This window comes from Somniosus microcephalus, chromosome 3 (assembly GCF_052327205.1).
Source record: "Somniosus microcephalus isolate GS21.2 chromosome 3, FLI_Smic_1.0, whole genome shotgun sequence".
Taxonomy (NCBI): Eukaryota; Metazoa; Chordata; class Chondrichthyes; order Squaliformes; family Somniosidae; genus Somniosus; species Somniosus microcephalus.
In genome coordinates, this window is record NC_140989.1 from 29297813 (window position 1) to 29323119 (window position 25307).

The 25307-nt window shown below is 47.1% G+C and overlaps 1 protein-coding gene across 2 annotated transcripts in view; it reads left to right on the top strand.

The window, feature by feature from the left end:
- The window catches only part of drc8 (dynein regulatory complex subunit 8), a 79182-nt gene that overhangs the window by 19186 nt on the left and 34689 nt on the right, over positions 1-25307 (top strand). The window contains exons 3-4 of one of the 2 annotated variants that reach the window (XM_085979788.1): positions 15679-15751; positions 22591-22670. In XM_085979788.1, coding sequence (XP_085835914.1) covers positions 15679-15751; positions 22591-22670 — 153 coding nt within the window. The remainder of the gene's footprint in view (positions 1-15678; positions 15752-22590; positions 22671-25307) is intronic. The other variant, XM_085979787.1, reaches the window with a different exon arrangement.

Genomic DNA, 25307 nt, shown 5'->3' on the forward strand with positions numbered 1-25307 from the left:
CTGGAATTCCCTGTAATACCTGCTCCATGGCCCTCTGCCAAATTGCTGGAGCCGATGCCACTCCAAAAACCAGTCTATTATACCGGTACAAGCCTCTATGCGTGTTGATCGTGAGGTACTGGCGTGACTCTTCCTCAACTTCCATCTGTAAGTACGCCTGCGCCAGGTCTATCTTGGTGAAGTGTTTCCCGCCCGACAATGAAGCGAAGATATCCTCAATCCGCGGAAGCGGATACTGCACCGTGTGAAGCACCGGATTAACAGTGATCTTGAAATCTCCACAGATGCGAACCTTCCCTGGTTCTCCCGGCTTGTTGCTCGAAGGACGTTTCATCACGGGAACAATGGGCGTAGCCCACTCACTCCAGTCTACCTTAGACAGTACTCCTGAACGTTCTAGCGCTTCCAGCTCCGCTTCCACAGCAGGTCGTATCGCATAGGGTACCGGTCTGGCTTTGAAAAATTTTGGTTGTGCATGTTCTTCAATCTTGATGTTTGCCGTAATTCCTCTCAGTGTTCCCAGTCCCTGCTGGAGCACCTCTTTAGCATCGTCCAATATTCTGGACAATCGTTTAGGTTTGACATCTGTTTCCCTGGCATCTACCGTTAGTGCTTTTAAGGAATGCCAGTCCATATTCATTTTTCTAATCCACTCCCGTCCCAGTAGTGGTGGACCTCCTTCAGGTAGCACATATAAGTCCATTCCTCGGCTTTCTTTGCCCTTGTGGACCACCTTTACCTCTATCTTTCCGATGGGGTATACTCTTTGCCCCGTGTATGTTTTCAATACAATCTCCGTGTCCCGTAGGGGAATATGTTGGAATAACCTTTTGTAATCTTTCTTATTCATGACCGTCAATGCCGATCCAGTGTCCAATTCCATCTTCACTTGGACTCCTGCTATCTGAAGTGTGACCCAGATAATTTGTAGGTCAGCTTCATTACTCACATTGTGAATTCTTAGACTACCCAGTTCCTTGCTGTTGGAGTCTGAATCCGAATTCTGTTCATCCGAACTCTTCTCAGCCACCTTATGTACCTTTCTGCACTTTTCCTGCGGTGACTTTTTGTTGCTGGTCTTCTTTCCTGACCTGCATACTTTAGCTATGTGACCAAGCTTGCCACATTTTCTGCATTCCTGATTTTTAAACCAGCATTGGTTCTGATCGTGTGTTGTCTTTCCACAACGATAACATTTCACTGTACCCAAAGCCATTTGGTCTGCGCTGAGTACCGATGACTTCAGCTGCATTTCCGCAGTGCCTCTCGCTGCGGCTTCGTGTGATGCTGCAATAGTGACAGCCTTATCAAGTGTAAGATCATTCTCTTCAAGCAGCCGCTTTTGTGTTCCTTCTTTCGACAATCCACACACGAATTTGTCTCTCAGCGCCTCTGTTAGTCTTTCCCCAAACTGACAGTACTTCGCTAGCTTATGCAGTTCAATTAAATACTCCGCGTTGCTTTCCTCTTTCAGTTGCGTTCTAGCATAAAATTTAAATCGTTCCGCTAACATCAGCGGTGTGGGGTTCAAATGATTCTTTAGGACAGCAACAATATTCGCAAAAGTCTGATCCGCCGGTTTAGCTGGTGATAGAAGATGCTTCAATAGCCCGTATGTCTTCGCACCCATTGAGTTTAGTAAGGTTAGTGCTTTATCCTCATCTGATATCTTATTTGCTTTACAATAAACTTCTATGCATTCTACATACGTGGCCCAATCTTCAACATCGGCATCGAAATCGTTGATGTTACCACGCTTAGGCATCCTTGCAATCTTCCACCACCGTGGTAGAAGGGATGATCACTGCCTGTCGCTGATGGAAGGCTTCGTGTCAGGATTCTTCCTTTGCTCTTCAGACCCGAGTCTTTTCTCAGCAGGATGATGAGGGCGGATGCCTCTTCTCGACGCCCGTTAAACTGCCTTGGATGTATCTCTGCCGCAGGGTAAGATCGTACTCGTCGCCACTGTTAAGTCTGTGTGTTCCAGTTATGGTTAATATGAATCACTGCACACAGACCACAAGAATAACTTTAACAGGTCTTTACTAGTTGAAGGTCAGGGCTGAACTACCCAGCAAATTACTACACAGCACTTATATACCGGTGTGGTCACCACCGGTATTACCGTATGCAGCAGCCAGAGAAAGTAGTACATCTCTTAAGGTGGAACAGGTTTAAGTTCTCTTAAGGTGGAACAAGTTACATACACCACATTAACCACCTTATCTACTTGGCCTGCTACCTTCAGGGATCTGTGGACATGCACTCCAAGGTCCCGTTGTTCCTCTACACTACTCAGTGTCCTACCATTTAATGTGTACTCCCTTTCCTTGTTAGCCCTCCCCAAATGCATTACCTCACACTTCTCCGGATTGAATTCCATTTGCCACTGTTCTGCCCACCTGACCAATTTATTGATATCTTCCTACAGCCTACAGCTCCCTTCTTCAGTATCAACCACACAGCCGATTTTAGTATCATCTGCAAACTTCTTAATCATACCCCCTATATTCAAGTCAAGATCATTGATATATACCACAAAAAGCAAGGGACCTAGTACTGAGCCCTGCAGAACCCCACTGGAAACAGCCTTCCAGTCACAAAAACACCCATCAACCATTACCCTCTGCTTCCTGTCTCCGAGCCAGTTTTGAATCCAACTTGACACTTTGCCCTGGATCCCATGGGCTTTTAACTTCGTGACCAGTCTGCCATGTGGAACCTTATCAAAAGCCTTGCTAAAGTCCATATACACTACATCAAACGCACTACCCTCATCTACCCTCCTTGTTACCTCCTCAAAAAATTCAATCAAGTTTGTCAGGCACGACCTTCCCATAACAAATCCGTGCTGACTATCCTTGATTAACCTGTGTCTTTCTAAATGAAGATTTATCTTGTCCTTCAGAATTCTTTCCAATAATTTTCCCACCACCAAGGTTAGGCTGACTGGCCTGTAATTACTCGGTCTATACTTTTCTCCCTTTTTAAACAAGGGTACCACATTAGCAGTCCTCCAGCACCACACCTGAAGCCAGAGAGGATTGAAAATATGATGGTCAGGGCCTCTGCTATTTCCTCTTTTGCTTCGCTTAACAGCCTGGGATACATTTCTTCCGGGCCTGGGGATTTATCCACTTTTAAAGCTGCTAAACCCCAGAATACTTCCTCTCTCACTATGTTTATTTCATCTAATATTTCACACTCCTCCCCCCCCCCGATAGCAATGTCTGCTTTGCCCCTCTCCTTTGTGAAAACAGATACAAAGTATTCATTAAGAACCCTACCGACGTCTCCCGCCTCCACACACACATTACCCTCATGATCTCTAATACCCTTTCTTTAGTTATCCTCTTACTCTTAATATATTTATAAAACATCTTTGGGTGTTCCTTGATTTTACTTGCCAAGAATTTTTCATGTTCTCTCTTTGCTTTCCTAATATCATTTTTAATTGCACCCCTGCACTTTCTGTACTTCTCCAAAGATTCTGGAGTATTTAGCCCTCAGTATCTGTCATATGCCTCCCTTTTTTTCTTTATCCTACCCTGCATGTCTCTAGACATCCAGGGGGCTCTAGCTTTGTTAGTCCCACCTTTTTTCTTTAAGGGCACATGTTTGGTCTGAACCCTACGGATCTCGTCCTTGAATGCCTCCCACTGCCCTGACACTGATTTACCTTCAAGTAGCTGTTTCCAGTCCACTATGGCTAAATCCCCCCTGAGCTTAGCAAAATTTGCTTTTCCCCAATTTAGAATTTTTATTCCTGGTCTATCCTTGTCCTTTTCCATAACTACCTTAAATCTAACAGTATTATGGTCACTAGCACCAAAGTGCTCCCCCACTGATACGCCTTCTACCTGCCCAGCATCATTCCCTAATACTAAGTCCAGAACCGCCCCCCCCCCCCCCTTGTTGGGCTTGCTACATACTGGCTAAAAAAGTTCTCCTGGATGCATTTTAGGAACTTAGCACCTTCTATACCCTTCACACTAATTTTATCCCAGTTAATATTGGGGTAGTTGAAATCCCCTACTATTACTGCCCTATAGGTTGGGAACTAAATATTCCAGGATACTTAACTTTTAGAAGAGATAGGCAAAATGGAAAAAGAGGAGGGGTAGCCCTGATAATAAAGGATGGGATAAAGACAGTAGACAGAAAGGATCTTAGCTCCCAAAACCAAGAAGTAGAATCAGTTTGGGCGGAGCTAAGAAACAGCAAGGGGCAGAAAACATTGGTGGGAGTTGTTTATAGGCCCCCAAACAGCAGTTGTAATGTAGGGCAGAGTATAAATCAGGAAATTAGAGGCGCATGTAACAAGGGTAATACAGTAATCATGGGAGACTTTAATCTACATATAGACTGGGCAAACCAAATTGGCAGTAATAGTGTGAAGGACAAATTCATGGGATGTATACAAGATAGTTTTCTAGATCAGTATGTTGAGGAACCAACTAGGGAACAGGCTATTTTAGATCTAGTATTGTGCAACGAGAAAGGATTAATTAATAACCTTGTAGTAAAGGGGCCTTTAGGGAAAAGTGACCATAATATGATAGAATTTTATATTAAGTTTGAAAGTGATTTAGTTAAATCCGAAACAAGGGTCTTAAATCTATACAAAGCAAACTACGTAGGTATGAGGGGCGAGTTGGCAAAGTAGATTGGGAAACTACATTAAAAGATATGATGGTAGACGAGCAATGGCTAGCATTTAAAGAATGAATACATAATTTACAACAAATATACATTCCTTTAAGGCACAAAAGCCCCACAGGAAAAGTGGTCCAATCGTGGCTAAAAAGAGAAGTTAAAGATAGTATTAGATCAAAGGAAGAGGCTCACAATGCTGCCAAAAAGAGCAGTAAGCCTGAGGATTGGGAGGATTTTAGAATTTAGCAAAGGAGGACCAAGACATTGATAAAGAAGGGGAAAATAGAATGAGAGTAAACTAGCGAGAGACATAAAAACAGACTGTAAAAGCTTCTATAAGTGTGTAAAAAGGAAAAGATTAGCGAAAGTAAATGTGGGTCCCTTACAGGCTGAAACAGGAGAAATTATAATGGGGAATAAGGAAATGGCAGAGAAATTAAATAAATACTTTGGGCTCGATTTTCATTGGGCCGTTGAGGCGGGAGTGGAGGCATGTGGGGGGTTAAAATCGCGAAATCAGGGGGCACAAACCCATCCCACCCCCAACCCGCCTCCATGCCAGTTTCAAAGGAGGTGGATACCCGACCTGTGCTTGGAGCCGCCTCTCCGAGGCGGGAAGGGGATTAGTGCCAATTAACTGCCTGTTAACAGGTAGTTAACAGGCAGTTTTTGGCCTAATCCCTATTTTTATCCCTGAAGTGTGGGATTCCCGACGGCTCCAAACCACGCCAAGTTAGCGAGGCGGACCGTCGGGCTGAAGGGTTCGAGATGTCAGTGTTCAGGTGAGTGATGGGTGCATGAGTGCAGAGGTAAGTGTGTTTGGTGTGTGTAAAGTGTTTAAATAAGTTTTACTTACCTTTACAGCCTTCCTTCCTTCAGGTCTTGGGAGTCCCTCGTCTCACCGGCACAGAAAGCAGAATGGCCGCGAGCTGTCAAAAGTTGCAGCATTCAGCTTTCTGTTCTGGAGAGATCTCTAAATCAGCCTGAGAGGAAGGAATTAACTTAGTGTACAGATTGTCAGTGTTTGACAGCTTCAAACAGCTGTCAAACGCTGATATTTCATCTGTCAAAAGCTCTTGACAGATGAAATGTCAATCTGTGACGTCACCTGTTGTCGGGTGGCCGTTAATTGGCTTGCTGAGCCCACTGGGCGGGCTCAACAAGGTCAATCAAGTGAAAATCGTGTGGGTTGGCCATAACTCGATGGAGGCGGGACTACAACCCCAAAAATTGTAGTCCCACCTCCTACACGCCTCCAGTATCAAAATCCAGCCCTTTGTGTTTGTCTTCATGGAAGAAGGCGCAACAAACCTCCTGGAAATAGTGGAGAACCAAGGGTCTAGTGAGAATGAGGAACTGAAAGAAATTAGTATTAGTAAAAAAATAGTACTGGAGAAATTAATGGGACTGAAAGCTGATAAATCCCCTGGACCTGATGGCCTACATCCTAGGGTTTTGAAAGAGGTGGCTATAGAGATAGTGGATACATTGGTTGTCATCTTCCAAAATTCCCTACATTCTAGAACGGTTCCCGCGGATTGGAAGGTAGCAAAGTAACCCCACTATTTAAGAAAGGAGGGAGAGAGAAAACGGGGAATTACAGACCAGTTAGCCTGACATCAGTAGTAGGGAAAATGTTAGAATCTATTATTAAGGATGTGGTAACAGGGCACTTAGAAAATAATAGGATTGGGCAGAGTCAACACGGATTTATGAAAGGGAAATCATGTTTGACAAATCTGTTAGAGTTTTTGAGGTTGTAACTAGCAGAATAGATAAGGAGTGTGGTAAACCACTTTTATCGTTCACTATCGTTACACTATAGTTATCACTGTTATATCGTTACTCTATGGTTATCACTGTTCACACTGTTGTATCACTATACGAGGTCGCCTCTTGTCACGCTGCTATACCTGGGCTGACCTATCAATTCATCCAATGAAAAGCGACGAGTTAAGAAAGTAACTGTAGGTTTTTATTGGCTAAATTGATAGGTATATCAAGGAGGAACCAGTGGATATAGCGGGGTCGATTTTAACTCGGGTGCGCGGAATTGGCGGGTTCCCCGAATATAGTGATTCCCACACGAATCTAAATGGGTCTGTGAGATTGATGCAATTTTAACTCAATTGGCCAATTGATTTCCAACGTGTGGGAAGCCTTGGCAATTGAGTATTTCCAGTCAGAAAGTCGCAGAATATGACGTCATCATTGCTGCTGCTTTTAAGGTCCACAGCAAGCCTTGCTTCTTCTGCAGGCTTCCAAACTTCACCATTAAGATGGCACAGGAGCCTGCAGGAACAAAGGCCAGCGGGAGGGCAAGAGCTGCCCCCAAATTTGATGAGGCTTCACTCCAGGCATTGCTGGATGGTGCTAGGGCCCACAGGGAGGTCCTGTTCCCTTCTTCAGGGAGGAAGAGGCCTCCCAGTCAGACACAGGCTGCAGGTGGCTGGTGAAGTCAACTCCTTGGGGCTCACACGTCACACCTGGATGCAGTGCCGGAAAAGATTCCATGACCTTCATCGCACTGGAAAAGTAAGTACTGTATGAAGTTTCCATCACCCTCAATCTGATCCCCATTGCCTTTCCTCACCAGCACTCAGCTTTAGCAATCTCTTCCTCCACATCCCACTAGATACTCACATCCATGCACCCTTACCCATTCCCTCTCTCTCTATGCTCACATTCACATAACTATTCCACCATGCAGCCCTTACACTCCCTCTCACTCTGATGCTTTGGACACAACTGACAACACACAGGGAGGGCCCTTGGCCTTGCAACCTCACTCCACCTTTGTCTCCTTCTAAGTATCTATGCTATGCAATCTCTGCACTCACTCCTTCATTCTCACTCAACCTCCACTTGTCTCCCTCATTGCAGGAAAAGAGAGCTCACAACAGGAAAGAGCGAGCCAGGACAGGAGGAGGGCCGCCCTCATTAGCCCAGCTCACCCCCTGGGAGGAAGGCGTCCTGGAGATTGTCGGGGCTGACAGAGATGCAGAAGTTGTGGAAGGACAGACAGGTGCATCCCCGCAAGCTGGTGACGGAATAGTTTTCCATCTCTCTCATTGGCATTGCATGAGTCGCTGATAATGATTCTGAAGCTACATCATAGTCCAAAGATGTGCGGGTTAGGTTGATTGGCCATGATAAAAATTGGCCCTTAGTGTTAGGGGGGATTAAATACGTGGGGTTACGGGGATAGGGCTTGGGTGGGATGGCTGTCGGTGTAGGGACCGGGTGCTAGGGTTTGGATGATCAGCCATGATCTCGTTGAATGGCGGAGCAGGCTCGAAGGGCCGAATGGCCTACTCCTGCTCCTATCTTCTATGTTTCTATGTGGACTTATGATCATCTGCAAAATGCAATGTGCATGTAAACTTGGCATCACATCTCTAACTTTTTCCTTGACTCCCCCACAGGACTATCGAGAGCCCCCGTCCCCAGTGTGCAGGAGGAAGAGCCTGAGATGCCAGACTCCTCAGAGGAATCTGCAACCTCTGAGGGCGCAGCGTCAGCAGAAATAAGCGCACCCAGCACCAGCGCAGACACTCACACCCCGGTGGGACCTTCGGGACATAGAGTAGAGTTGTCACCTGGTGTATCACAGCTCACAAGTGAGCATCAGCAGATTGTGGAGACAGGGACAGCAGTGGAGAGTCCTCGTCGGAGGGCGCAGGACTCTGCCAGCTCGGCTCAGCTGCATGTCGACCCTCTGCCTCTGGGTCCATCCGTAAGATCAGAGGTGATGGAACTCCAGGCACAGATGCAGGAGTCTCTGGCAGGTTTTGTCTCCAGGGTCGCTGTGAGTGTGGAGTGAATGGAGGAGTCCATAGCGAACATGAGAAGAGCCTTTGTGGAGTCAGTGGCGCATGAACGCATCAACACGGAAAGGATGGCTACCTACGTGGAAATGATTGCTGCCTCCGTGGTAAGGCTGGCTACCGTAGAGGAGAGGATGGCTACGGTAGAGGAGAGGAGGGCTACAGCCATGGAGGAGGTTAGTCGCCAGGGTATGGAAAACATGGTGAGTGTTCAGATTAGAATGACATCTCTTGAGGAGCGATAGAAACATAGAAATATAGAAGATAGGAGCAGGAGTAGGCCATTCGGCCCTTCGAGCCTGCTCCGCCATTCAACGAGATCATGGCTGATCATCCAAACCCTAGCACCCGGTCCCTACACCAACAGCCATCCCACCCAAGCCCTATCCCCGTAACCCCGTAACCCCACGTATTTAATCCCCCCTAACACTAAGGGCCAATTTTTTTATCATGGCCAATCAACCTAACCCGCACATCTTTGGGCATCTATTGAACAGAGAAACCAGACCTTCATGGAAGTCCTTCTGAGTAGGACTGCCATTGTAGATACGGGTCCCCATGGCCCCCCTGATGTGCAGCAAGGTGCTCTGAAGCCACTTGCAGGCACTGAGGGGGACCTGACCCATGAGAGGGAGGTTGGTGGCAGACCTCAAGGAAGTGGGGGCTCCTCTCCAAGCGCTCACACTTCCATGCCACTGCAGAGCCTTCGGTCAGAGCCCCGCCGGAGTCCACACCCAACTGAGCTAGATGTCTCAACTCCTGCACAGCCGCAGGAGCAGCAGACTGCTGACGAGCCCTCACAGGCTCGCCACCCCAGAGGACACCTGCCAAAGGTGTCGAGACAGGAGCAGCAGGAAAGTGAGCAAGGGGCCTCCACATCTGCTGAAGCCACAGGGGAACCACTATGTAGGAGCACGCGTAAGAGGAAAATAAAGCACAAATAGTCACAAGGGTAGTCACTTGGGTGAAATGTTGTGTATTTTGTAAAAATGCCATCAGTTGTTTGTTTTGCATAAAAATTCTGATGGCAACTTCTGCAGTTGTGGCGTGTGTCATTTCGCGAATGGGGCTGGCGGTCCTCTAATGCCAAGAAGGGAAGGAAAAAAAGGCCTCCCATGCTTCTGGTAGATGCCTCAGTTGAGGAAGCGCTGAGTGAGGGTGGCGAGAGGGGTTTCGCAGGAGGTCACACTGGAGAAGTGTGTGAGGCTCCAACCTTCCAAAGGTGTGGTTAAGCCTGGTAAAAGTTGCCCCAGGCCTGAGACAACAAAGTCCTGCCACCTCCAAATGATGACTGATCAAATCTCCTCTTTAATGGTTGACCTGCAGCTGATAGTCAGCAAGCCAATAGTGCTCACGCCAGGTTTCACAGGCGTCATCCCCACCAGGTGTGTTTTATGTGGGAAAAGGGTTAAACAGGCAAGGGCCTGTTAAAATGGGATTATAAAGGCCAATGAGTGCTGTTTATGTTGTAGGCGGGACTGATTCGGGACTATCAGACACACCTGGGTTAAAATGGCTAGGTGTCGGGAACCAGGCGGGGGGGGTCCCGACCCCCCGGTTTTGCGATTTTAACCCCCCACACGCCTCAAAACCCGCCTGACGGCTGAGTTAAAATTGAGCCCAGCGTATTTGGATTTTCAGAAGGCATTCGATAAGGTGCCACACAAGAGGTTATTAAACAAAATTAGGGCTCATGGGATTGGGGTAATATACTAGCATGGATTGAGGATTGGTTAATGGACAGAAAACAGAGAGTAGGAATAAACGGGTCACTTTTGGGTTGGCAGACTGTAACTAGTGGGGTACCACATGGATCAGTGCTTGGGCCTCAGCTATTCACAATCTACATCAATGATTTGAATGAGGGGACCAAATGTAATATATCCAAGTTTGCTGCTGATACAAAGCTGGGTGGGAATGTAAGTTGTGAGGAGAATGCAAAGAGGCTTCAAGGGGATATAGACAGGCTAAGTGAGTGGGCAAGAACTTGGCAAATGGAATATAATATGGAGAAATGTAAAGTTATCCACTTTGGTAGGAAAAATAGAAAAGCAGAATATTTATTAAATGGTAAGAAATTGGGAAATGTTGATGTACAAAGGGACCTGGGTGTCCTTGTACACAAATCACTGAAAGTTAACATGCAGGTACAGCAAGCAATTAGGAAAGCAAATGGTATGTTGGCCTTTATTGCAAGAGGATTTGAGTATAAGAGTAAAGACGTCTTACTGTAATTATATAGGGCCCTGGTGAGACCACACCTGGTGTATTGTGTACAGTTTTGGTCTCCTTACCTAAGGAAGGATATATTTGCCATAGAGAGAGTGCAACGAAGGTTCACCAGACTGATTCCTGGGATGGGGGGATTGTCCTATGAGGAGAGATTGAGTAGATTCGGCCTATATTCTCTAGAGTTTAGAAGAATAAGAGGTGATCTCATTGAAACATACAAAATTCTTACAGGGCTTGACAGGGTAGGTGCAGGGAGGATGTTTCCCCTGGCTGGGGAGTCTAGAACCAGGGGTCACAGTCTCAGAATAAGGGGTCGGCCATTTAGGACTGAGATGAGGAGAAATCTCTTCACTCAGAGGGTGGTGAATCTTTGGAATTCTCTACCCCAGAGGGCTGTGGAGTATATTCAAGACAGAGATCGATAGATTCTTGGATATTAAGGGAATCAAGGGATATGGGGATAGTGCAGGAAAGTGGAGTTGGGTAGAAGATCAGCCATGATCTTACTGAATGGCAGAGCAGGCTTGAGGGGCCGAATGGCCTACTCCTGCTCTTATTTCTTATGTTTTTATGTTCTTAAACCTTAAATGCTGCCTCATGTGAGCCCAGCTTCATTGCACTTGTGAAATGGATAATAATTTTACAGTGTAGTTCTGAAAATGTATCAAACTGGCTGACTTGTAAAACAGTGTAAAGGGGGGAGCAATTAAATTATCAGTAATGAGGGATAACTTTGAAGAAAACTGCAATGTTAATTTCTCAATTTCATATAAAGAACGCACCTGCAGCCATCATTTATGTATCAAAACCCAGCACAATGTGACTGCAGACATAACTCCCTTATCTATATGTGTGTCCGTTACCATTTGCCTGTAAAAGTTTTGACTGATTTCTGTCCATCAGCCATGAGAACCTGGAGCATAAAAACAGTCTCGCTCTAAGTGCCATGGTTCAGTGTTGTGTTACGCATTATTTGCAGCTTATTTTTCAAGGCAGCATGTGGTCTCACTTCAAAGGAAGTTCATTATCTGCATGGCCTCCGTGGGGTCTTTTAACTGCTGCTATGGTCCCTGAACACATGGAAATAGTTAGTTTCTCTTTTGATAAGAGACACAAATTCCTGGCAAGCTAAAACTTCAGAGTTCAATTCCATGTCCTGTCCTGTATTGAAGAATTTCCTTTTTTTTGTCCCATAGAAAGTAAAGGGGGAGAAATTCGACTTGGGCACAAAGTAGGATGACTCCTGCTCCTCTCGGGCCCACAAAAATAAGAACAGAAAATTTCTTGGGCCTTTTTTTGAGCGGCCTCCAACGGTCCCTTTAAGGACTGCTCACCAGGCCGCTCAAGACCTGGTACAACTGGGCGGAACATGCCCTGCACAAGCAACGGCCATTAGTACCTGAATTTTGTATTTGGGGACAACTGATTTAGAACATTTACATATTTAAGTAGCTTGCGCCTGTTTCAGGCGGGTGCTCTGGACGACTAAAAGGACCCCTGCCCCCCCCCCACCCTGAGCCAATATGGCATCCGACGCACTTCCGGTCCAGATCAGGCACGGCAGATCACAACGTGAAATTCAGAGGCCTAACACCCATTTTACAGGCTCAAAACAGGCAGCCGCAAGTTGCATTTCTCTCCAAAAGATTTTTGCTAAATTATCTCTGCAGTCAAAGGTTAAAAAATAAGTAAAATCCTAAAGGGTAATAGTTTGTCTAAAAAAAAATCTTTTTTTTAAGGATGGTTATTTTGTATAATGAACATAGAATTGGCCAATTAACTGCAAACACTTTCTCATTTAAACAAGCTCTAATGATGTTATTTGTGATTCCTAAGCCCAACCATCTTCAGCTGCTTCATCAATGACCTTCCCTCCAACATAAGGTCAGAAATGGGGATGTTTGTTGATGACTGCACAGTGTTCAGTGCCATTCACAACTCCTCAGATAATGAAGCAGTCCATGCCCGCATGCAACAAGACCTGGATGATGTTCAGGCTTGGGCTGATAAGTGGCAGGTAACATTCGCACCACACAAGTGCCAGGCAATGACTATCTCCAACAAGCAAGAGTCTAACCACCTCCCCATGACATTCAATGGCATTACCATCGCCGAATCCCCCACTATCAACATCCTGGGGGTCACCATTAACCAGAAACTTAACTGGACCTGCCACATAAATACTGTGGCAACAAAAGGAGGTCAGAGGCTAGGTATTCTGTGGTGAGTGTCTTCCCTCCTGACTCCCCAAAGCCTTTCCACCATCTACAAGGCACAAGTAAGGAGTGTGATGGAATACTCTCCACTTGCCTGGATGAGTGCAGCTCCAACAACACTCAAGAAGCTCGACACCATCCAGGACAAAGCAGCCCGCTTGATTGGCACCCCATCCACCACCTTAAACATTCACTCCCTCCACCACCGGCGTACCGTGGCTGCAGTGTGTACCATCTACAAGATGCACTGCAGCAACTCGCCAAGGCTTCTTTGGTAGCACCTCCCAAACCCGCGACCTCTTCCACCTAGAAGGACAAGGGCAGCAGGCGCATGGGAACACCACCACCTCCAAGTTCCCCTCCAAGTCACACACCATCCTGACTTAGAAGTACATCGCCGATCCTTCATCGTCGCTGGGTCAAAATCCTGGAACTCCCTCCCTAACAGCACTGTGGGAGCACCTTCACCACACGGACTGCAGTGGTTCAAGAAGGCGGCTCACCACCACCTTCTCAGGGGCAACTAGGGATGGGCAATACATGCTGGCCTTGCCAGCGACGCCCAGATCCCATAAACGAATAAAAAAAGTATAAATGTCATCCTGCATCAGCAACCTGGGGTGCACTGACACTTGGTGGCCAGATTGATGACTGCTGTCAGCACAAGAACAAGTTCACACACAGACAACACATCTTCTGTATTAAAAATCTTGTTTTTTGAATATTGTAATGAGCCTCTAACTTTGTCGTTGGCCCATGCGCTCACTTGGTTAGGGTGGATGAAATCAGATATTTGGGGGGGGTGGTGGCGCGGGGGAGTGGAAATTTCAACCTGTTTTCGCTGACCATGATACTTTGCATTTCTCTCATCTGGGAATCTTCCACCCAGGCAGTCTAGTGGATTTGCTTGCTCCTGGATTTCTGTATTGCTCTGCTCCCTCCCAGGCTCACTCAAGTGCCCCAGTCTCCACAATCCGTGCCTCCCATGAAGGCCCACTCCCAAGTACCCTGAGCTTCACTCCGTCCCTTCCACTTGGGCTCACCCCAAGTACGCCGGCTCTGCCTCCTCCGTCACAGTAGTTTTTAGCAATGCTCCACACCCTTCCAGCTCAGCTCTCGCCGCCCTCCCTGGGTCCCTACCCCTATTGTTAGCTTTCTATTCCACTCCGTTCCTCCATGGTTCTGTGCTGCCTCGTGCATGGCCACCCTGAAAGTGCCGACTCTCCTTGTGATCCTGCAGCCTCCCTACTGAGCTGCCAGTACCTCGAGGCTCAGACCTATGGTAACAGACCCAATCCTGCTATCGTGTCAGCTGAAAACAGGTTGAAGTCTTTTTCCCCTGCAACAATCTGGTCCATGCTGCCACTTAGTTAGAATGGACCACTCACCATTGGTAGAGACTCACTACATTATTACAAACGCAAGATATTTAATAATATAGAAGATGTGTACCATTACATTGACTGTATGTGAGTCAGTCTTTGTGCTGACAGCAGTTATCAATCTGGCCACCAAGTGTCAGTGCACTCCATGGTGTTGCTGCTGCATGATGACATTTATACTCAGGAACTTGCTGCATCCCAGTTAGCTTTGATCCCTCCCAGCCCCAGTCTTAGGTGTCACTGCCTCCTCCCACCCCCTAAGTTCTTTTCCAGCTCCAGTTTCAGACCCACTGCCTCCCTACCCGTCTTTCAGCCACAGTTCTCTCAATCCACGCTCCCTCTTGACTTGAACCTGCTACTTCCTGCCTATTTAAGTCTCCATCGCTGTATACCGTCCCATCCCAGCCCACACTCCAGCGTTCTGCTCCCTCTCATCCAAGCCTGAGCCTCCACCTTCTCTCTCATCCATGCATGTTGGTTTGGATCCTGGACTTTTCAGGATCGCAGCTCTGGAAATCATACACCCCACTGTAGACTTGCATCGGAGACATTGACCGCTTTTCCATTTTGGGGCGTCTGTTCCCTCCCCAAGCAGGTCCCACTTCTGTACTCCTTTCCAAGCTGCAACCCAACTCTGCTCTGCTTTGAGCCCACCTACTCTTCTCCTTCCCAGCCCACACATTGGTCTGCAGTTTACCTTTTATCCATGTGTCCCACTGAAGCTTCCAGTGATCTCCCTCCTTCCAGGCTCTTACTACCCGGTATCCACCTCCAGACTGGCTGCCATTTTGCTGCACGCCCTGTGCTCCAGAAATGGTCAAAGGTACAAACTGAATGAATCAGTAAGAAAAAAGTGAGAGGCATATGTAAGAGAAAGGACCCAGAGGCGACATGAGGGCAAACTTTTTTACACAACGAGTGGTTAGGATTTGGAATGCACTGCCTGATGGGGTGGTAGATATAGATTCAATAGTGGTCTTCAAAAGGGAATTGGATAAATACTTGAAGGAGAAAAAAATTGCAGGGATATGGGAAAAGAGCAGGGGGAGTGGGGCTGACTGGATTGCTCTTCGAAAGAGACTCGATGGGCTGAATGGCCTCCTTCTGGGCTGTACTAGTCTATGATTCTATAGTTGCTATTTCTAGACTGCCACTTAATCGTGTGGTTCAGGTGATTCACAAAATGTTTGACCATAACTATCGTGGCTTTTGATATAAATTTTGACCCCTCATTTAAAATACTGCTATTTGAATGTTATTTCTATGTTAAAGACAGTATGTAAATAAGTTGATTTGTATATTGTATGCGTTTTATGAAATCCATCTGTAAATTGCACAGCTAATTTGTTTATCTTTTGTACACAGGGAAATTGGCACAATTATTAGATCGCTGGGCTGTTGTCCAAGTGAAGCAAAACTTCATGAAATGTTAGCAGAGGTACAGTAAATTTAACCAGTACTATTTCCAACACACATATAAAGTTGCCATGTCCAAGTTTGCGAAGGTGAAGGCTCCTCGAGGCCAATTTACCTGCAGTAGCTGCCCTGTGCGCACCCGCTCATGCGGCGTAATGTCATGGAATAAAAGGGTGTTGGGAGGGGACCCGTAACGCCGGGACTCTTCCCCTTTGGACCTGGCCTGCATTTTTGGAAGGCAAACAGGCAGGCGTAGGAAGCTAACGATAATGACACAGAATTAATGGAGTGATGCCATCCATGTCCAGCCCTTACCCTGGGCGGCACAACACTTATTATTGCCTGGCTTATAAATTTGGCTTCCAGGGCTGCTAGGCGCTGAGTAGTATACAGAAGAAAGTTTAAAGGATAAGCAAGAAGATTCGTTCAATAGTTTTTAGGCTCTTTCTAGCCCGTTTAAAAAATATATATATTTACAGTAGTAACTTATTTTTTCTGCTGGCAGTTAGATTCTCATGAGCCTTTGTGCCATTTGATTTAAATATTTTAGTTCTTCCCCCTCCACACCAAGACTTGATATCCTTCCCCTATCAAGTTGCCTCAGTTCCTTCTTTTCCCACTTACTTATCTGTGAGATACACTAATAAATAAATAAAGCTGGAAGATGGTGGAGTTTGACTTCGTGCATTTATTTCTGAATTCTCGACCGCTAAAATAAGTAAGCCGGACTGCACTGTTATAAAGCACTTCTCCCGGCTTCCCAGCCCCTGAAACCACACTGGCCCGTCCCAGTCTGCACGAGTCTTGGACTTTACCCTTCCTGAAATAATAATTATTCTACTTAGGATAATTATTAGGAAGATTAGGTAATTACTATTAGTAATAATAGTGATTATAAAATGGAGTATTTTAATAATGGCCCAGATTTTGCGGTCAGCGGCGAAGCAACGGCGCTCGCCATTCACTATGCTGACAGCTGCCCACAGACTTTTTGTGCACAGACTTGCTGTCATCGGGCTTCTGATCCAGCGCGGTGCCCTCTACAGGGGAACCGTGGTGTCTGTGAACAGGGCAAGCAACAGCGTTACTCTTCAACCAATCAGATTGAAGAATCCTCACCGCAACACACAGAGTCTAAACCAGGAAGTATAAATTAGATTTAATTCTTGTTCAGAGAGCAAAATAAAGAGAGGGAAAGAAAGATGGGATTAAGAGAGAGATAAGAGACAGAAAAAAAATAATTTAAAAAAATCTCCAACAATAATTAAATTCTGCAGGAATGAGATGCCTCACTTGTAAAATTACATTTTCAGTGCCAGAGAGGTTGTTTGGCAGTAATTATGAATGATCACACTGTTGAAAATTCACTTACACCTAAATGCAGCAGCCCTAACTTTTTCTGCCGTGTTTAGTGGGTAACTATTGGGCAAGTACAGCAACGTCACGTCCTTGCATGGATTTCAATGCCGAGTCTATTGGCCAGGTACCGGTGTAGCACAGCCTGTGGAGGAGCAGGGCAACTCGAACCGCAACTTATGGATTTCTGTGTTTAACTGCGCATGTGCGAACTCCAGAAGTTGCTGTCTGATTTACTCTGTAATAACGGTGATGCTGTTAGCCTTACTGTTGTTCTCAATGCAAAATCCAGGCGAATATGTAAGTAGGGAAAGGATGTCCTTTTATTACCTACTTTCATGTTTCTATAGAGAGGTGTGGGGTGGGCGGTGAAATCTATTGCAAGTTTTTCTTTGTAAATCAGGAGGCATTGCACCATAAAATGTTCCTCCCGATGTACTATAAGAATTTCTCCCTCCCCAATTCGGGCTTGTGAAAATGGCTTAATTCTGTTCAACTTTGAAAAAAAAAGAAAACATTTACAATTTACATAGATGGGCCAGCAATAGAGAAAAGTCAGCGAGGCACCCATCGGACATTGTAATTCAAAGCCTGTCGTTACAGCAATCTCATACACTGTACAGCATAATGAAATGCTTGTTTTCCACCCGTTAGTATTTACTGTACATCGTATTAAGAAATGTAAGCATCATATAGTAAAATATATGTACTGTTCTACAATGGACTGAAATTCCCTGTTTAATGAATAATGGAAGAATGCAAAATAGACATTCTCCAACCTTTCGTGGAGAGTAATTTTACCTCTGAAATTTACAAACACCTACATAACAAGAAAGGTTCTTCAGGGTAGTTATTCCAGCTCTGTATGAGATTGTTGATTCATAAAACAAAGGGGCTACTACACATATTACATATATATAATATATAGCTTGTGTTGTAAATATGAAATAATGCTTTTCAAGGCTAGGCATTGCAATATGATACAACAACAGAAGATGCTACAAGCTATGGAAACAGTACAAACTTTTATTTTAGACTCTTGGTAGCCAACCGTCACATTTTTTGATAATTTAGTATCAATTAAAATGGCATTAATTTAAGAATGTTGGGGGAGAAATTCGGTATCGCCCCGTTTGATGCGCTAGTATTGGCGGTACGCAAAGTTTAGCGCCAGGCGCAATTTATCGCCACCTCGAGCGATATTGGGTTGCTGCGCCCCTGAAGGTGATTGCGGCGCTAAATCAGGCGCTGCACGGTACTCTTAAGGCGCTAACCCGGCGGCGCTACTCAATTTCTCGGCGGCCGGGCGCAGCGCAGGTGCTGTCAATAATCGATTTCCCCAAGACACGCTGGTGCCAGCCAGCTCTTAAAGGGGCGGATCAATTAACATCAGCAGCCACACTCTGCGCCTTGTAGGCCTCAAAATCGGCGGTGACCTACCTGTGGCGTTCAAAACTTCCAAGACATGGAGAGGGTCAGGCAGAGAGCGGAGCACTTTAGCGATGGGGCATTGGATGCTCTGGTTGGCGCAGTGGAGCGCCGGCTAGCTGTGCTGTACCCCGAGAATGGCAGGAGGCCTCATCAGAGCGAATACCGCAGAGCTTGGAGGGATGTTTCCCAAAGAGTCACCTCCAGCAGCATGGTGCCCAGGACTCCTGAGCAATGCAGGAAGAAGTTCAACGACCTCACTCGGGTCGTTAGGGTGAGTGCCTTTTTCACAATCATCATCCCTCCATCTGCACCTGACTTTATGGCCAGAGGGTGCGCGAAGCCCCAATGGCCATCTGCCAGCTAGCACCCATGGCCCTTTCTGGAAACACACACGCACATTCAGCTCAGTGCATAATGTAAGGGCTATTCTACCATGGGGGGCATGTAATGTCAGCTCAGGGCAGCATGTTTCATCACTTCCCGTCCTTTCTCCTGCAGGCCAAGCTGGCCAGGAACCACAGGGAGCAGCTTCGTACCGGAGGAGGCCGGCCTCACCTGCAGACCCTACAGACCTAGAGGAGCGAGTCCACCAGATTGTTGGAAGCCGGATGAGTGGTTCTGTCACCTCTGGAGCTGCCGACCCCATTGTGCACAGCGATGGTAAGGTCATCACCTTTTTGAACTCTCTCCTTCCACTTGTTCCCCCCACCAGCATGTTTTTTCACTTTGGACCCAAGTCAGTGCATTGCAGCACTCATGCATCCCTTGCTGCCACCCTGTCCTTTCGCTAAAGCCACTGTTCAACCTCCCTGCTTTCAGATGCTGCATCACCAGCTCGGGAGCCGGGCCCTCAAGCTGCCACTAACACTGGAGGCAACGAGCAGGAGGAATCCGGACCATCCCTACCACCCTCAGGCGAGCCAGCCCATCTGCAGACTGGGGAGACTACTTCCCTGGAGGGGAGCGGGGGGGAATGCTCTGAGGAGGAACCAACTGCAGGAACCAGCGGGCTGCAGCAACGCAAGGGGGGTAGGGAAGCTCGGGGGCCGTCTCCCCGGAGGGCGAGTCAGGCCGCGAGTGCTGCTGCACAGAGCGCAGAAGAGGTGCGTGCCCTCGCAGAAATGAGCGCCCAGGCTGGGCTGAGGCACACTGAGCTCATGGCTGCAGTGGCAAGGATGCTTGAATCCATCGAGACACTGGCAAGGAGTGTCCAAGACTTCGGCGCAGCACAGGCAAGGAGTGCGCAGGACTTCGGGACAGCACTGGAAAGGACTGTCCAGGGCTTCGGGACAGCACTGGAAAGGACTGTCCAGGGCTTCACCGAAGCACTGGCACCTGCCACGCAACTGCTGAGTGCTGCCACGCAGTGACTCGCTGGTCTCATGCAGACGCAGATTGACGCCACGCGACCACTGACTGCTGCCACCCTCGCTGGATCAGGCAGGATTACCCGGGGCCCTTGCAGCACCACAGCAGGCCATCAATCTGTGGACCATCCGATTGCTGTGCATGCTGCGGTGCTGCCCCGTCAGAGTGCCAGTATGTCAGCCGACCAGGGAGCTGCTGTCCGCTCTCAGGATGACAGCATTCCTGATGCCACCGCTGGCACGTCTCCACTGCAGCTGCCACCACCTGCAGGACAGACTGCTTCCACCCATGCACAGTTGGAGCAGTCAGCAGCCGGGCCCTCCAGGCCCAGAGGTTGTCCAGGCCGTCCCTCAGGGGCATCTGCGCTTTTGGACAGTCAGCAGGCCTCCCCCAGCCTTGCTCCAGCCACTGGGGTCCCATTACGGAGGAGCTGCAGGGAGGGAAGGGGCCAATCTCGCAAGAGAAGCAGATCACCATCAAGGGGGAAAGAGTAGAAGGTGCTGCTGAAATGTCTTATTTGTAGAAATCAAGGCCGAGGATGCTGGTCTGAATGTTAGTTATGTTTTGGACAGTCTCCCAGGTGTGCGAGGCACTTATGTGTCAGTGTGTTAGTTTTGCTTTCTGTTGCCATTGCTTTGTCTTGTTGGAAGGAAGCACATTTTGTACAATAAACAACTTTCTTTATTTACAATGGCCATATCTGCTATTTACATGCATTTTGCCCTTCACAGGCTTTGGGATATCAGAACGGTTCCATTCCTGTTCTTGGAATGGCAGCAAGCATTCCGTGAGAGGGGCCTAGAAGTGACTTCTGATCAGCCTCTGACGGACGGCCCTTCCAGTTTGTGCCTCCCTCCCATCTTGGTCCTCCTCCTCCTCCTCCTCTGCTGGTGCTTCAATGTCTGGTGGCATTGGCTGGGTACATAGGATAGCGAGGTTATGCAGCATGCAACATACAACCACGACGTGGGAGACTCGCTCAGGCGAGTACTGCAGGGCTCCTCCGGAATGGTCCAGACAGCAGAACCGCTGCTTCAGCACGCCGATTGTGTGCTCCACAATGTTCCTCGCCGCCTGATGGCTCGCATTGTAGCATTCTTCAGCAGGGGTGCTGGGCGAACAGAGCGGGGTCATCAGCCACGGGCACAGAGGATAGCCCTTGTCCCCGAGAAGCCAGCCTCCTGGGTGAGCCGGGGCCTCGAAAAGGTCTGCATATGAAGTCTGGCGCAGGATGAAGGCGTCGTGGCTGCTGTCTGGGAACTGCGCATTCACTGCGAGGATCAGCTGTCGGTGGTCACAGACCAGCTGGACATTCAAGGAATGGAACCCCTTGCGGTTGCGGAACTCCTCCGGATTCAATACAGGTGCCCGCAAAGCCACGTGCGTGCAGTCAATGGCACCCTGCACCATGGGGAAGTCCGCTATTGCTGCGAAGCCCTCTGCACGCTCCCGCTGCTTGTCCGGGGTCATTGGGAAGGAGATGTACTGCCGCCTCCTTTTAAACAGGGCATCAGTCACTTGACGGATGCAGCAATGCACTGCAAACTGCGAGATGTTGGCTATGTCCCCAGTTGCGGCCTGAAAGGAGCCGCTTGCGTAGAAGTTTAGGGCAACAGTCATCTTCACAGCCACCGACAGAGATGTCCTGCACCTTATCTGAGGCTGCAGATCTGGCTGAAGCAGGTGGCACAGCTCAGTCACCACCTCCTTTCTAAAGCGCAGCCTTCTGATACAATACAATACAATACAAATCGCTATACAATACACTGCTCCTCCGACATGTTCATGTAGGAAAACTGCTGTTGGAAAATCCTGGCAGCGTAAGGTCTGGTGTGGCGACGTCTGTTGGTCCTCCTCCGTCTGGCCATGCCTGCCCCTCTCTCCCTGCGTCTCTGTGCCCTTTCCAGATGATTCAGCAGCAGGACATTCCCCTCCAATGCAGCCCCCATAATAAGTGCGCACAGAAAGTTTCCCCGTTTGAAATGCTCACCAACAGCAAGGTGATGGTCAGAAGGCTGAAGTTCTTCTGCCAGTGCTGGCTTAGTGGTGAAATGGCTCTCAGTGTGCAGCTCAGCAACTCTCTGTAACTCTCGAAGAAGTTGTGCTCCAAAAATGGCTGCCGCTTTTATACCACAGCAGTCCCCTTTAAAGAACGCCCCCCCAGCCTGACAGCGACTGGGGAATGTTCCAGGTAAGCTGTCCTTATTAGCACCAGGCGGAACGGAGGGGGGCGCCACTGAATTTCCGGTCCGGGGCGCCCAAAAGGCGTTGCACACTGAAATGACGTCATGATCTGCCTGCGCCCGTGAGCAGGTGCTAAGATTTAGCGCCGGCACTAAATGTCCGCTCAATAGGGGAAGAGGCGCAGGGTTCACTGCGCCTGGGCGCTAGTTGGTTACCGCCCCACTTCTCGGCCTCTTTAGGCGCTAATGGGTGGCGAAACCAACCGAATTTCTCCCCCGTTATGTTTTAACAATTTGGATTATTTTGACATACAGCAAATATACTGTAGGTCATTTTGAAAAGAATGATGTTCACCCCTAAACTTTTTGGCCTTGATTTATAACTCACGTTTCAATATTGCCAGCAAAAGCTATATTGTAATTGTAAGTCACTAGTTTCTGGAGACAGGCTGATGAAAATGAGATATCGGCGTACCTTGAGCTGGTTGTTACTGTAATTCTGTTTTGCAATTTCTGTTTAAAGGTGGAGGAAGAAGAACCCACAGGGTATATACAGTTTGATAAGTTCCTTCCTATGATGATTAAAGTGTTAATAGAAAGGAAGTGAGTTCTGGATAAATTGTTTTATTCTTTCACTGCTGATTTAAAGACTGCTTTATTAAACTGCCGTTATGACTAATTTATATAGTATGAAATTGACTGTGATGATCAAAAATTTCCCAGTCCATTCCAAAATCATTTGCTAACATCTGAATACTTTCTGTACCACATTTTATGTAAATAGATAATATGGGACTGTGTTCCAAGTACCATTCTTCTTCATTCCTTTATCTTCCATATATATGGTTGGAAAAAGTTCAAATGTGTTAAACTGCCTGGGTCATTGGCACTTTTAACAGTTTGGGAAAGTGAGGTGTCAGGGCTGAGAATGGCCCGTCCCACCTCATCTGCATTGTTCCCTAGTGACATCAAAATATTGTTTGAAAAATCTCACACAGATTGCTGATGTATTTTAGTTGAAGGTGCCTGCGTAGACCTTCTCAACAGCTCCCTCAGATCTCTCTTTGCATTGTTCCGCTGGGCCTACACCTACTCCAGGTGCAGGACCAATCCCACCCACTTCAGTATCCTCTGGAAGTCCTGGGGCAGCCCAGCAGGGGTGGGGACCTAACTCGAAGGGTCTCCGTCCCATTTCCTCTTTGCTGTGCCTGGTTCCCCCAGTACAACGAAGAGGAACATACACCTCATAAAAGTTATTCGTACACTTCCAAGTTTAATTTGTACTTATTCCCCCTCCCCCCAAAAAAAAAACATTGGCGATCTGGTAACCATTATAACAGTCCTGGGTTACTCATTCTGTAGGCTACCAAAAGCATATCCTTTTTAAACTAGGTTTTCTATTTAGTGTGTAGGATCTTGTAGTATGCTGAACGATCGCAAGATTGAATAGTGAAGCAGCAGACATTGTAATGAATAGTGCCACCATGTGACCAAAATGTTCATTAACATCCCAAAACCCTTTCCACCACAGGCTTTGAAATGCTGCACTTGTTATAGTATTTTCACTAAAACGAAATGGAGTTCATTCAATGAGCTAATTTCATTGTGAATTATTCATAACTTTGATTTGTTTCTACTATTACAATTGTATTACAATACTATTACCATGTTACAATTGAAGCAATGATATTCATGTATGATCCAGTCACACTGGATTTTGTTTGGTCCTGTTAGCTATTTTAAAATGGAAAAATAGACTTGCATTTCTATAGCGCCTTTCACGACCTCAGGACGTCCCAAAGCGCTTTACAGCTAATGAAGTACTTTTGAAGTGCAGTCGCTGTTGTAATGTAGGAAACGCGGCAGCCAATTTGTGCACAGCAAGCTCCCATAAACAGCAATGTGATAATGACCAGATAATCTGTTTCTGTTATGCTGATTGCAGGATAAATATTGGCCAGGACACCGGGGATAACTCCCCTGCTCTTCTTCGAAATAGTGCCATGACATCTTTTACATCCACCTGAGAGAGCAGCCGGGGCCTCAGTTTTAACGTCTCATCTGAAAGGCGGCACCTCCGACAGTGCAGCACTCCTTCAGCACTGCACTGGAGTGTCAGCCTGGATTTTTCTGCTCAAGTCTCTGGAGTGGGACCTGAACCCACAACCTTCTGACTCCGAGGCGAGAGTGCTACTCACTAAGCCACGGCTGACACTCAGCCACGGCTATTATAGTCTTGGATTGAAACGCTAACATGAGGCTTTACCTTTTTTTACATCCCTCTCTTGGGAGACCCCAACCTCTGTGCGCCAGTCAACCCCTTCCATTTTGTCATCTGCGTAGGCTGACTGGGCTCCAATGGGAAATATGGAGAGCCAGTTGCCAAAGTAGTGCTGATGGAGGGATGGGGAGCAACTCCACATGCTTAGCTCGCTGCAACAGGATGTCTTAATCCATCGCAGATTCAGACATTCCCATCAGCCTACGACGCAGTTCAGGTTATTTATACTTGGGAGCGCAGCTGATGGCGGGAGCACCACGTGTTTGTTGTCGGCTGCACTCTTCTAGAGTAAATGCACTGAAAGAGTAGCTGAACAACCACATAAAAGACACAACTTTCACTTATTGCCAATGAATTGACGTCCGCACGCAGTAGAGCTCAGCAAGTGACAACAGTGAGGGAAGCTAGTGCGATTGTTACAATTTTAGGTTTTTATGGAGTTGTCTGCTTTGCCAATGATTGAGCAACAGTTCCTGTAAGCGGACCTTATCCCCTATGATCTGTAACCCACCTCTCTCTCTACTCTACTCTAATCCAATAGCAAAATACTGCGGATGCTGGAAATCTGAAATAACAACAGAAAATGCTGGAAACACTCAGCAGGTCAGGCAGCACCTGTGGAGGGAGAAACAGAGTTAACGTTTCAGGTCGATGACCCTCCGTCAGAACTACCGAAGGAAGGGTTATCGACCTGAAACGTTAACTCTTTTATTTTCCTGACCTGCTGAGTGTTTCCAGCATTTCCTGTTGTTATTTCTCTCTCTACTCTGTTTGTGCAGGCCTCGTGTACCCAAGGCCATTAACAATTACCCTGTTTGTAATCATCTGCTTACTGGATTTAACTGATGCTGTGTAACAAAACTCTCTTCAAAATGAGGGGTATTAGCACTTAGACGAGAGGTTTACAGATTAAATCGGCTAATAATTAAATATTAATTAATGATTTCCTGTCTTGTTAG